At 43.4% G+C, this 13,409-nt stretch overlaps 1 protein-coding gene across 1 annotated transcript in view; it reads right to left on the bottom strand.

The window, feature by feature from the left end:
• Positions 1-2,245: 2,245 nt before the first annotated feature.
• Positions 2,246-13,409, bottom strand: part of LOC138976992 (uncharacterized) — a 15,321-nt gene continuing 4,157 nt past the window's right edge. Inside the window, exons 3-6 of the mRNA XM_070349884.1 lie at positions 7,711-7,841; positions 4,354-4,674; positions 3,889-4,061; positions 2,246-3,173 (exon numbers count right to left, since the gene is read on the bottom strand). Of these exons, the coding sequence (XP_070205985.1) occupies positions 2,459-3,173; positions 3,889-4,061; positions 4,354-4,674; positions 7,711-7,841 (1,340 nt within the window). The 3' untranslated portion in view covers positions 2,246-2,458. The remainder of the gene's footprint in view (positions 3,174-3,888; positions 4,062-4,353; positions 4,675-7,710; positions 7,842-13,409) is intronic.

Consider the following 13,409-nt stretch of genomic DNA (forward strand, 5'->3'; position numbering starts at 1 on the left):
TGACGAGATAGCCGAACGTCTAACACGCAAAGAGGAAGGAAAAGCTCCCTGCCCAGCCAGCCAGGACAAGTGATTGGCCACCAGATCTGGGAGCTAAAGGGTTAACCCCGTTCTCCGCACACCACTTCAACCATGCCGCCCAATGAGAGGAATAAACCGAATTGGTCGACTCCCTGTGTGCATGCTGCACTAACTTCACAGTCGAGTTGGAAGCCCCTGCACGGCGCAAAGAGACTCGGACAGTATCCAACCGTGAAGATGAAGAGCTTGAGGATCCAGATGCTGGATGCCTGACCGTGGTTGTAACAGTTTGCCTCTTCTTACTGTTAGCGGAATTAGAGGCCGAACCGAGAGACACACCAGATCTGGGTACCAATGTTGGCTTGGCCAAAGAGGGGCCACCAGAACCAACGCTGGCCTTTCCAAATCTACCTTCTTCACCACTTTGCCCAGAAGGCAAAATGGCGGAAAGGCGTATGCCATCAGATTCGACCAATCCAGGCTTGGCGTCCACCGCCCACGCCTGTGGATCCGGGAACGGATTCCCTTCCAATCTTCACTCCATTCACACCCCAATTACTTAAGATGTCCACTTTCCACAAGCAATGTTAGTAATGCAGTGTGAAGTACAACATGCCTGCATGCAGAATCACTCACCACCAGTCTGGTCACCAAATCCTATTAGCTGGCAGGAAGGGGTTAATTACTCCACTGTGGGGGGGCCGAGCACCAGGCAAGATAGCAGCTAAGGGTACTCCTGTTGCTTGTGTAAACACTTAGAGAGAGAGGATTCTCACATTCACTGTTTGTGTCATAGAACTCTGGTTATTCTATTAGTCAGTCACTGAGTCAGTTGCTGATAGTTCATTCTTTAAAACTGTATTGATCACTAAAGCAGGCTGAGATCTTTTTCAGTACATCGTATTCAAACTTGTTTCACAAAAAGACACTTCTCAAAGAAGGAAATAAAACACTTTTCTGTTGTCTCTGAAGGAACATAAACACTTCTACAAAATCAGAACCATAAAGAAACACTGTAAGTTAGTCCAGTTTAGACAGGTTTGCATTTATTTGGACTTGACAATGCTGTTTTGTAAGGAGGGGAGAGACAATGATTAGCTGTTCCTTCATGAGCACTCTGATCTTATCTTCATCATTGTTTATCATTAGAACATGTTCTCACAAAATGTGTAGACGTTCAAGAATTTCGAGACAAACACTACAATGCGGAAACACTGAAGGTTTTATTCCGGGATGTTCCCCCGGACAAGATTTTTAACTTTTTAAAAGAGATCAAGATTTTTTACAAGATTTAAAGTACCAGAAGTGAAAATTATTAATTTTTAGAACCTTCTTTTACAGTGATAGATTTGAATGTAAATAGTCTGAAACGTAGAACTTGCCATATGAAGGGAAAAGAAAATAACTGCATCGGTCTCGAATAGCAGCTAGCATCTGCTGAAGAGACATTAAACCCCAAAAACCAACCAATCATCATTGTTTATTCCCAGAACTCGGCCCTTGAGGGTGTTAACAAAGGAATGTGTTTCCTCACCCCCTGTTCTCCATGTAGTGCAAGTCCAAATTTTCACAATCCACACAGTGACTCTCAAGCAAATGTTGTTCTACGGTGGAATACCTACACAATTTCAGTACGGTGGAATACCTACACAATTTTACTACAGTGTCATATTTCTTTTTTGATCTTTTTCCACATACACGACAAAGAGAATGTAGTCTCTCCAAGTGTGCTTCTTTCATATGAAGAGTTTCCATCACGAAGTGTGCTGAACTTAAACAAACAAATAAATAAATCAACACCCACCTTTCAAGTCCTATCCCGATCTACGTCATCACTTTGTGCGTTGCCGCCCCTGGAGGGTAAACACTGGCGGGTGATGCAGTTTCCCACTCTCCGCATGGTTGAAAGCGAGTCGCGTCAGTCTATTCAGTTTCATTTTTCTCACCATGACGAACGATTGCTGTGTCAAGCATTGTTCGAAACGAAGTACTAAGGATTTTGGGATCTCTTACCATAGAATTCCGGCAGTTATATTCAACAATGGCTCCAAAATACGCGAGTTGACAGCCAAAAGGAGAAGGCTTAATTGGATCGCCCAAATCAATCGAAAGACGATCACGGACAAAACAGTGAAACCCTGGATACATGTGTGTTCACGCCACTTTGTGAACGGTAAGCATATTTAAAAGTGTTCAATGGTTCACATACACTTTATTATTGATCTTTCTAGGCAAGTGAGAAATTGCAGCTGCCCATTATCACTGGCAACCTGGCTGAAAAAGTCTGCCATTTTTGAGAGCCTTCAGAGTTCAGTGTTGGATGGCTTTTAGTCTATGATAATCTACGGCTTGTGTTCAGTTCTCACATGATACAAATTTCATACCATATGAGATGTAAAGACTGGGACTGTATTTGTTTTTATTTCCTGCATCACATTTACTTGGAAAAAACCCAAAAACAAAAACAACAACTTTGCCCTCCACACCCCCCAAACAGAAAACACCTGTAGAGGGACATGCCCTTCTTCCAGAGGAAAAGATTGGAGTGTTTCATGAACTCTGGGTCATATTCCACCTTGACCACCGCAAGATCCTTTGGAGTCCACACAACAAAGTCACAAAACTCAGTCTTGGTAACAAACATCTGAAGCTGCACTTGTGTGTAGTATTCATGCTTCTCCTTCAAGCTCAGTCGGGCCCTGTCTCTGTTCTCCAAATAGAATTTGGGATCTTCCAAACATTCTGAAATTGTACAGGAAGCCTTGGAAGCAGGGCATTTCACCTCAACGCATCCCCGGCCACAGCAGCTGCAGTATCGCACACCGTCTGGTGAGGCACCCAAGAAGGGGAACTGGGCATGAATAAAGAGTCCACACTTGTCCAGTTGAAAATGCTTGTGCCGTTTTGAAGCCATTTTTTCATATTCGGACAAGGCGATGTGTTCTTTTTCAATGCCCCACTGCATAGAAGCAGTCTCTTTTCTTGGGCCCTTGGTCGGCAGACCAGGCTGATGAGACTCATTGAAGGCTTTGCTGGATTGGTGTGGAGTGCTTGGTGCGCCCGTGATGCAGTAATCCGCCCGGTCCTGAGCCTGGCCCAGGTCTTTGAATTCCTTTGCGCTCTGGTTTCTCTTTCGGCGATGATGCATTGCTCTTCAGTTACAGAGATATCCACATTTTCACAATGCTGCAGAACGTCACTGTACGTCCTCTGAACCTGTTCTTCATCTTCTAAATCTACCAGAAATGTTGGCAGTCTCACTGCTGCTTGTTGGTTTTTGTAGTCCGTCGCATACTCTGGAACAAGAGATAGCACAGCCGGTTTCACACCGGTCTTTGAGAATTGAATTGCTTCAAAAAATGAATTCAGTTCATCCTTAGTTGGAGCAGCCAAATTGGTTTGTTGGCTCACGTAAGTGTAGCCTATGCGATCGTAACTTTGTCTGTCTGTGCGTGCGTGCGTGCGTGCGTGCGTCTGTGCGTGTGTATGTCTGTGGTAGAAACTCTAACATTTGAAGACGTCACATTACATTGACGTCACATTACATTGACGTCACATTATGACGTAAGAGGGTTAGACGTCACGCGAAGGAAGTACTGACAGTCTCGGTCATTATTATTTTGAGCGCGCCGAGACTAGTTGGCAGTCGTGTCCTTGTAAGTAGGCTACATGCAGACAGACAGATCTAGATCTAGTGTCCCGCTTTCTTGCACAGTTTCACCTATGCTCTTTCTGTATGTGTGTGTGTGTGTGTGTGTGTGTGTGTGTGTGTGTGTGTGTGTGTGTGTGTGTGTGTGTGTGTGTGTGTGTGTGTGTGTGTGTGTGACGGAGTGATTGAGTTTGTGTTACTGTTTGTCGATTTCTTACGTGAGCCTTGAAGGCTTCGCCTCTTGTTTTCTCTTTGCTTTGGTGAGAGTTGGGGTTCCGTTGATAAAGCCATCCAAGCGACGCTTCTTAGTTGCAGCTGACGTAAAGTCAATGTCGGCAGCCTTCCTGTAGACAACATCCTTCGTTGAGGGAACCACCCAGCCAGCAGGCACCTGCAATTGAATGAAAATGTTTAGCATTTTGCTACAAATTTGTTTGAAAGATTGTCATGAAAGTAACAATTTCTCGGTCTTGCAAGGGCTCAAATGGCCTTACCCACTGCTGTATACACAGCAATTAAGCATTCTACAGGAGGGTGTGATCAAAATCCCACAAAGATGTTAATATATTTAAATTATAACGTAGGTGACTCGCGCGGTTGTCAGTGAACTAGAAAATTCTTCAACTTTTAGGCTTTTTAAATGATATTAAATGTTTAAAAAAAATGGACCAGCTCAAAAGTTATTGCACAGAATGTGAACCAAAAAATTCTTTCCGCGTGTTTTCATTTCTGTAATGCTTCACTGTTTGCACAATGTGCAAAGTCTTTAAAAACAAAATAAAAGAAAATATCAAAATAACAGAGCTACAAAAGTGAAAACCCACCTGTGTTGGTGTCTGGCTGTCACGGATTCGAACAGATGCATCTACAGTGAACAACACTGCCGCGATGTGGCTACAAGACTCCGCAATCCCTGCCATGCAGTTGCAGTGTGCAGAACAGTCCCATCTTGCTCGATGATCACGCTTCAACGGCTTCTCACACAGGCTCTGGGAATGGAACACCTGCAAGCAAAAACAACAATGTAAATAATATATAATAAATCTAGTACTTGAATATTTATCACTAACACTGTTGCACACATAGTGAGTCACAGTGCAAAAAAACCCCAAATGAAACCTTCAGCATCAAAGCATGTACATCACATACTGTCAGTGTGCCAAAACCATTAACCATGTCATCCAAACAAATACACAGCAATGCCTTCCTGGTGTCCTCATAAATCTACACAGCGCTCAAATTTGTCAAGACTCAAAAAGAGTCAAATCAGTCAAAAGGAGAAATCATGCTTGAGAGTGTATGTCACATAAGACAGTCACGGTCGGCTGGGCGAAACAAAAACAAACAAACAAACCACCATTACTTCGTCTGTTCAGAGCCACAACCATATATCTCCTAGCACCACTCAGAGCCACAACCAAACATCGCGAAATAACCCACTTTCAGAAAAGCTCACTTGAAAAGTTTGCACACTCGGGGTAAATCTGCTTTATTGTCAAATGAAACGATTTTCACATCAAGCATGCAGTTTTGTGTTCCTGACAAGTACATGTATTTACAAAAGAAAAAAGTTCAAAACCACACTTGAAAAACAGATTTAAAATTGATAGATCGTTGTGGCCGAAACAAACACTGCTTGACCCCTTCTTAAAGTTCAGGCCACAACCCTACAGTGACAGATGTAGGGTTGTGGCTGGGGCTGTGGAGGCATCCACAGGGAGGTAATTCCTGCCACAACCTGACACCATGACGATGTAGGGTTGTGGCATGAACATACTTAGCCCTCACGGCTAGTGTATTTGTGCTACAAACCTACATCTGCAAGGATATGGCGTAGTGGTTTGAAGTGAATTTGGCATACAAATAATTGTACAAGGCCAGAGCATTTCAAGGGAAAGCTGTGGTAGAATACAATAAAATGTAGTGAGCATGATTAACTTATTTTTAGGTTAAAAAAATATCACATCTGAGTTTTTTGAGTCACTTGAGAAAAAGTGACTCTATGTAATCGGTCAGTGTTAGTCTGTCCGGCCGGCCGGCCGTCCGTAGACACCACCTTAACGTTGGACTTTTCTCGGAAACTATCAAAGCGATCGGGCTCATATTTTGTTTAGTCGTGACCTCCAATGACCTCTACACTTTAACGATGGTTTCGTTGACCTTTGACCTTTTTCAAGGTCACAGGTCAGCGTCAAAGGAAAAATTAGACATTTTATATCTTTGACAAAGTTCATCGGATGTGATTGAAACTTTGTAGGATTATTCTTTACATCAAAGTATTTACATCTGTAGCCTTTTACGAACGTTATCAGAAAAACAAGGGAGATAACTAGCCTTTTCTGTTCGGCAACACACAACTTAACGTTGGGCTTTTCTCGGAAACTATAAAAGTGACCGGGCTCAAATTTTATGTGAACGTGACTCATTGTGTTGTGAATAGCAATTTCTTCCTGTCCATCTGATGCCTCATATAATATTCAGAACTGCAAAAGTGACTCGATCGAGCGTTTGCTCTTCTTGTGTACCAGAACTATGACATGAACGAAAAATACAGTTATTGTTTTACATCTTTTTGTTTGTTTTGTGTGCAAAATCATGCAATTTACTGATAATTATATGGATCAAAGTTGACAAAACATGAACATAAACCTGACATGCAGAATATGTCTGGTTAGTGAAAGGGTAATAAAAATCACTCTTACCTTAAACTTCAATGGAAACAATACAATCCAAAATCCAGTAAAGAATCACAATTGTTCACATTGCTCAATGGTTTCACTGCACATTTACTCACAAATCCACAGCTGCTTTTTGTTCTCTTTTGATCAGGTCACAGTTCTTATATTTTGCAATGTATGAGTTTGTTGTTGGTGGTATTGTTGTCGTTGATGGTTTCTCTCTCCTAAATCAGCACAAGGGCGGGGAGGGGGGGGGGGTTTAAAAATGAAGGGTCTGCCAAACCCGGCAAATGCAGTATGCAGCCCAGCAAGATTTACAGTTTCAAGCTGTTAGGACAACTTCTTTGAAAATGTGATTTTATAGATTTTTTTTTTGGGGGGGGGGGGAACTGAAAGGTAGCCTCGTCAGGGGACAACTAGTCAAACCCATATCCTCATCATCTTGTTTCTCGATTGAGGATAATCATTTATAGATGACTATTATTCATTCCCCTTGTTGGGGTGTACTTGCATGTACTGGTGGTTGATTACCCAAATGTCCTCTCAGTGATTGAGGCTTATATGAGACTCAGTGATTATAAATGTCACTGTTCCTTTAACGGGTTTATTCCGTATTTGTATGTGTACTAATGGTACCATTTTTCCACAAACAAATAATCATTTATGTATGATTTGTAGTGTACCTCACGAGATCTGAGTGTTATGATCACAGTAGCTTTGATAGTAGAGGCTGAGCGTTTCCAATGAGGGTAAACGTATTGTAGAGATCGGTAGTCAAGGCTGTTTTGCCCGTCGGTGGTGAGAAGATTGAAGTATCTCTCAGTGATTGAGGATTTCGTTGTATGTGTACCTCACAAATTCTGAGGGTTATGATCACAGTAGCTTTGATAGTAAAGGCTGCGCGTTCCCACTGAAGGTGAACGTATTGTAGAGATCGGTAGTCAAGGCTGTTTTGCCCGTCGGTGATGAGTATATATTGCCCTTGGTTGGGCTGTTGCTCTCTTAATGTGAGGCAGATTGAGTTGAAGTACCTCTCAGTGATTGAGGTTTTTGTTGTATGTGTACCTCACAAATTCTGAGGGTTATGATCACAGTAGCTGTGATAGTGGAGGCTGAGCGTTCCCACTCTTGGATCTCTGGGCTGCCTTCTGCATTTGCCGGGTTTGGCAGACCCTTGATTTTTACCCCCTAAGATATTGCTTTTCTAGCCTGCTTTGCTGAATGGCAGTTGCTGAAAAATCCCAGGTAGAAAAGAACGTTTTTTTCCATGTGGCCACACAGTGCCTGCCTTAGAGTACAGTGATCGCGAGTGGCAAGGTGTAAGCTTGCTGCCCTGAAAAAGCAATTGCCATCCCCGTATACTTGTTGTCGTTCCATGCCATTGACTTCCAGCAGTCTATCTAGTCGTTTGTTATGGATATTCATGGCAACTTGACGCAAGCTTTCTTGTTGTCTGCTAGCATTGACAACCTCTGTCAAGTCTTGATCTCCACCTGCACACACACACCAATAAGTCATGATTATTGCACATGTTTGCTACTTTTCATTCACATGTGTCATGTTTTACCCCCTTTTATTTGATTATGCAATTCTCTACACATTACTTTCACTACTGCTCCCATGGGGTCGCCTTCACGCGGCGGGAGTGTTTCCACTAAGCTACCCCACCCCTTTACTTCTCTTCTTTTGTCTTATTTCTGCCTTACCAGTCCTTTCACCTATATTTCCTTCCAAAAAACTCTCCCTACTATTCCCTGCAGTTTTCTGATTCCTTTCTTGTCTTATTTCTACCTGACTGGATCCGTCACCTTTATTTCACTTCCCAAAAGTCTTCTTTTCCACATCCTTATTTCTCTGTGGTCTTCTTAAGACCCAGCGTGTTTGCCGTGCGCTGCGACCTGTACCGGTTTGGGCTGGTGACCTGATGATTGAGGGGTTTACTTAGTTGCGACTTTGTAGCGCCAACACATCATTTTGGCCCAGTCTTTATCTAAGACAGGAGGTTGAAAAAGGCTTACCCGCTTCAATCAATCGGCTGGTCAAGTCTGGGTATATGTCTTGAGCATATTGCATCGGACCTTTGGCTAAAGGAGCAAGCGGCGGTAGGAGGGGGCGGCGGTAGTCGGGACAAACACTATGCCAAGTTGTTACCTAATCCGTTTCCGCTTGGAAAGAGTTGACGAACATTATGCCAAGTTGTTACCTAACCCGTTTCCGCTTGGAAAGAGTTAAATCTCCTATTACAGATTGATACCATATGTTTCCTCTTATCGCTGCGTATATCCATCTGTATCCTTGGCGCTCTGGAGTTGGATAACCGCTCCACCTAAGCGTCCCCTTGTTGGGCTCCGTGGTGGGTGGGGATCAGATGCGACGAAGATAAAGGCCCCAAACATGGCCACCTCTTCTTTTTCTTCTTTTTTTTCAAGCACCCGAAACGGAAACAAACGAAGATACTGCGTTGACTCTGACTCTGACGATGAAGTCCGAGTCAGAGCAACAAAGAACAACATCAGCGAGGCCTGGCCCCGTTTCATTGTTGTTGAGACAGCAGATGAGGCACAGCCCATCTCCAAACTTTCGCCTTTTGCGATACAGAAGGTTATTGCAGGAGTATCATCAACGATAGACAACATTAAGAGACTTCGTAATGGTTCTCTACTGATTGAATGTCCTTCAAAAAAGGCATCAGATGGTCTTCTCCGTCTGAATGGTCAGAAATTTGTTGATAGACCGGTCAAGGTCAGTCCTCACAGAGGCCTGAACACCAGCAAAGGAGTCATCCGATGCCGAGAGCTGGAGGGCCTCAGTGAGGCTGAAATAAAAGAAGGTCTAAAGGATCAAGGTGTCATTGATGTGTACCGGGTGTTGATCAGGAAGGGCGATATCAGAGTACCCACCAACACCCTTTTCGTCACTTTTTGTACCCCAACCATCCCTGAGAAAATCAAAGTGGGATTTGTTCAAATAAGAGTGACTCTGTATATTCCATCACCAATGAGATGTTTCCAATGCCAAAGATTTGGACATTCAAAGGCTGGATGTAAACAGAAGGCAGTGTGCGAGAGGTGTGGCGGAGATCCTCACGAAGGTCCCTGCACATCACCACCCACCTGCACAAACTGTAAGGGAAACCATTCCCCGTCCTCCAGAGAATGTCCAAAATACAAGTTTGAACAGGCCATTCAAAAAACAAAAACGGAGAAAAAGATGTCTTTCTCAGACGCCAGGAAGGAGGTTGAAAAAACGAATGTTTTTTCCTTCCAGAAAAGTTTTGCGGCAGCAGTCAGTCAAAGACCTGCAACAAAGTCAACACCCACCCAGACCAGTATTTCGTATAGGTCTGTGGGTGTCCAGGCAGGCCCGTCCATGTTGAAAAGGACAGAGCCCACAAGAAACAAAAGTATTTGTACACAGACAGATGAAAGCACAGGTGGGGCTATCCCCACTGGAGACTCTATGGGGTCTCCTGGTGAGGTTTGCTTCACCGCCCCAACTGGAGACCCTGTGGGGGCTCCTGGTGAGGTTCGCTTCACCACCCCAATTGAGGACCCTATGGGGTCTCCTGGTGAGGTTCGCTTCACCACCCCAACCCAGAAGCCCGTTCACAGGGCAACTCACAGGAAGGGGGCCGTCGAGGTTGTGGAGGTAGTGGACCTTACTAAATCCACACCACGAACACCTCCGGACAAGGGAAAAGTTACTCTGCCCCAAAGATCGCCTCGCACCCCAAAAATGGAGAGAAATCCCATCACATTATACAATCATTTTGGGAGTTTATCCGACGAAGAGGGTATGGAGGCAGAAACTTCTTAAAACTAAACAAACATAGCCAATTTTATTCAATGGAATTGTAGAGGGGTCCAAGCTAACTATGAAGAATTATGTCTACTTTTACACAAATTTCATCCTGTTGCTACAGCATTACAGGAAACAATGCTGAAACCAAACAAAGATTTTAATGTATCTGGATACAATGTTTTTAGAAACCATTCAGACAATAACACGTCTGGGGGAGTTGCTCTTTTGATTAAGAAAAGTGTACTTTGTAGTGAGATCAACCTATGTACAAACATTCAAGCTGTCGCAGCACGAGTGACATTAGATAAAACCATCACTCTCTGCAGTGTATATCTGTCACCATCAAAATGTTACACGAAGCACGATCTTGAAAATCTTATTGATCAGCTTCCAGCTCCCTTTGTTTTAATGGGAGATTTTAACGCTCATTCCCCTTTATGGGGCAGCAACTCTCTAAGTACGAGAGGACGAATTCTAGAAGATTTTTTAGACAATCGTAATCTATGCGTTTTAAACGATGGAGTACCAACCTATCTCCATCCAGCAACAGGATGCAAGTCCATACTAGATCTAGTTATTTGCGACACCTCTCTTGTTCTAGACTTTGAATTTAAAGTCTATGATGACACATGTGGTAGCGATCATTTCCCTATCTTGATGTCTCAAATAGATGGATTGGAAGAAGCTTCCCCCCAGAGATGGAACCTGAACAAGGCAAACTGGCTGTCTTTTACTGCCGAATGTTCTGTCCAACTCACAGAAGACACTGTCTTTGATGGAAGTGACGACCCATCATCTATTTTTACAAACACTCTACAAGACATTGCCACTGAGTACATCCCAAAAACATCTTCAAACAACCGCATTAAAGTGCCATGGTTTAATCAAGAATGCCAAGAAGCCCGATCTGAGCGAAAGAGAAGTCTACACAGGTTCTACAGATGCCCGACCCTTAGCAAGAAGTTGACTTTCTTCAGATTTCGCGCTAAGAGTCGCACTGTCATAAAACATTCTAAAAGAACATCCTGGAGGTCTTTTTGCTCAAACTTAAACTCTAAGGTATCATCAAGTAAAGTTTGGAATGCTGTTCGTAAAATCAAAGGGAAAAAAGGATCTGCATCAATTAACCACCTTGTGGTAAATGGATCCCTTATAACCCAGAAGAATGAAGTAGCAAACGTTCTGGCTTCAACAATGGAAAAAAACTCATCAATAGAAAATTACTGCACAGATTTTCAAAAAATCAAAGCCACCCAAGAACGTAAACCCATAAACTTCTCATCTCAGAATGAGGAGAACTACAACAAGTTGTTCAGTATAACTGAACTCAAACAAGCCTTACAAAAATGCAACAACTCAGCAACGGGGCTGGACGGAATACATTATCAGTTCCTCACACACCTACCAGAAAGTTGTCTTCTGGTCTTGCTGAAGGTTTTTAACCACATATGGGAGAGTGGATCCTTTCCACCTTCATGGCAAGAAGCGATGATTGTCCCCATTCCAAAACCAGGTAAAGATCATACAAACCCCAGCAACTACCGTCCGATAGCCTTGACCAGCTGTCTGTGTAAAACCATGGAGAGATTGGTCAACGCTAGGATGGTGTGGTACCTAGAAAAACAAAACCTCTTAAGTGATGTGCAATGTGGCTTCCGAAAGGGACACAGCACCACTGATCATTTGGTACGTTTTGAGACCTTCGTTCGAGAGGCCTTTGCGAGATCTGAACATGTACTAGCTATATTTTTTGACCTCGAGAAGGCTTACGACACGACCTGGAAACACGGTATTTTAGCTGATTTGCATGAAATGGGTTTTCGTGGACGTCTCCCTGTTTTTGTGGAAGGATTTCTAAGTAATCGATTGTTTACAGTACGGGTTGGTCCCAACCTATCAGAGTTCTGTCAACAAGAGATGGGTGTTCCTCAAGGAAGCATTCTATCACCCATGTTGTTCAACATCAAAATCAATAACATAGTAAAGGCAGTACTGAAAGGATCCGAGTCATCCTTGTTTGTTGATGACTTTGCACTTTGTGTGCGTGGCAAATCCCTACATAGAGTGGAAAGGCAGCTTCAATTATGTATAGACAAGGTGCAAAAATGGGTAACGGAGAACGGTTTCAAATTTTCCACCAGCAAAACTGTCTGTATGCATCTTTGCAAACAAAGGGGAGCCATGCCAGAACCCTCTCTGGTCCTGAATGGTAATCCTGTCAAGGTTGTTGAAGAATTTAAATTCCTAGGACTGACCTTTGACCGTCGATTAACATTCCTTAAACATATCCAGTATCTAAGAACATCATGTCTGAAAGCTCTGGATGTATTGAAAGTGGTTTCTCATACGGACTGGGGTGCTGACCGCACAGTCCTACTCAGACTTTACCGTGCTTTAATCCGATCCAAGTTGGACTATGGTTGTGTCGTCTATGGTGGAGCCGCAAAATCCAACCTAAGGCTATTAGACACAATACACCACCAGGGTATACGTCTTTGTCTGGGAGCTTTCAGGACGTCTCCAGTACAGTCCTTATATTTTGAGGCCAAAGAACCCTCTCTGAGGCTGCGACGCCTGAAACTCACCCTAAATTATGTGTTGAAACTGAAAGCTATGCCTACAAATCCAGCCTACCAATGCGTATTTCAACCACAATGCTCTGAATTTTTTGAAAGTCACCCAAATGATCGAGCACCTCTGTCTTCTCGGATTCAGTCACATCTGGCCGAATCAAAGATAAAACTCGATCATGTTAGTGAAAATCGATGGACAGAAACACCACCATGGACATTGCCAGATCCAGTTGTTCGACTCGATCTGACAAGGTTAAAGAAGTCAGAGACAAATGATTTGATTTTTAAACAGTGTTTTAGCCAGTTCTGTACCGAGTTTCCTTCCCATCAACGAATATACACTGATGGGTCCAAAGCTGAAAGTAAAGTGGCATCAGCTTCTGTCACAGGTCCTAATCTCGATAGGGCCTTTTCGGCCCGTCTTCCGGATGACAGTTCTGTATTTTCTGCAGAGTTGAAAGCTTTACAGCTAGCTCTGAAACAGGTATATCAGTCAAAAAAGAAAGACTTCCTGATTCTGTCGGATTCCCTATCGGCTCTTACCGCCGTGAAGAGAATTCAGCTAGATCACCCACTGTTGGTCGAAATCCAAGAGCTACATGCATCTCTGATTGAAGAAGGCAAAAGGATTGTGTTTGCATGGGTGCCATCCCATGTTGGAATTAGAGGCAACTCTGCAGCTGATCA

This window comes from Littorina saxatilis, linkage group LG9 (genome assembly GCF_037325665.1).
Source record: "Littorina saxatilis isolate snail1 linkage group LG9, US_GU_Lsax_2.0, whole genome shotgun sequence".
NCBI lineage: Eukaryota > Metazoa > Mollusca > Gastropoda > Littorinimorpha > Littorinidae > Littorina > Littorina saxatilis.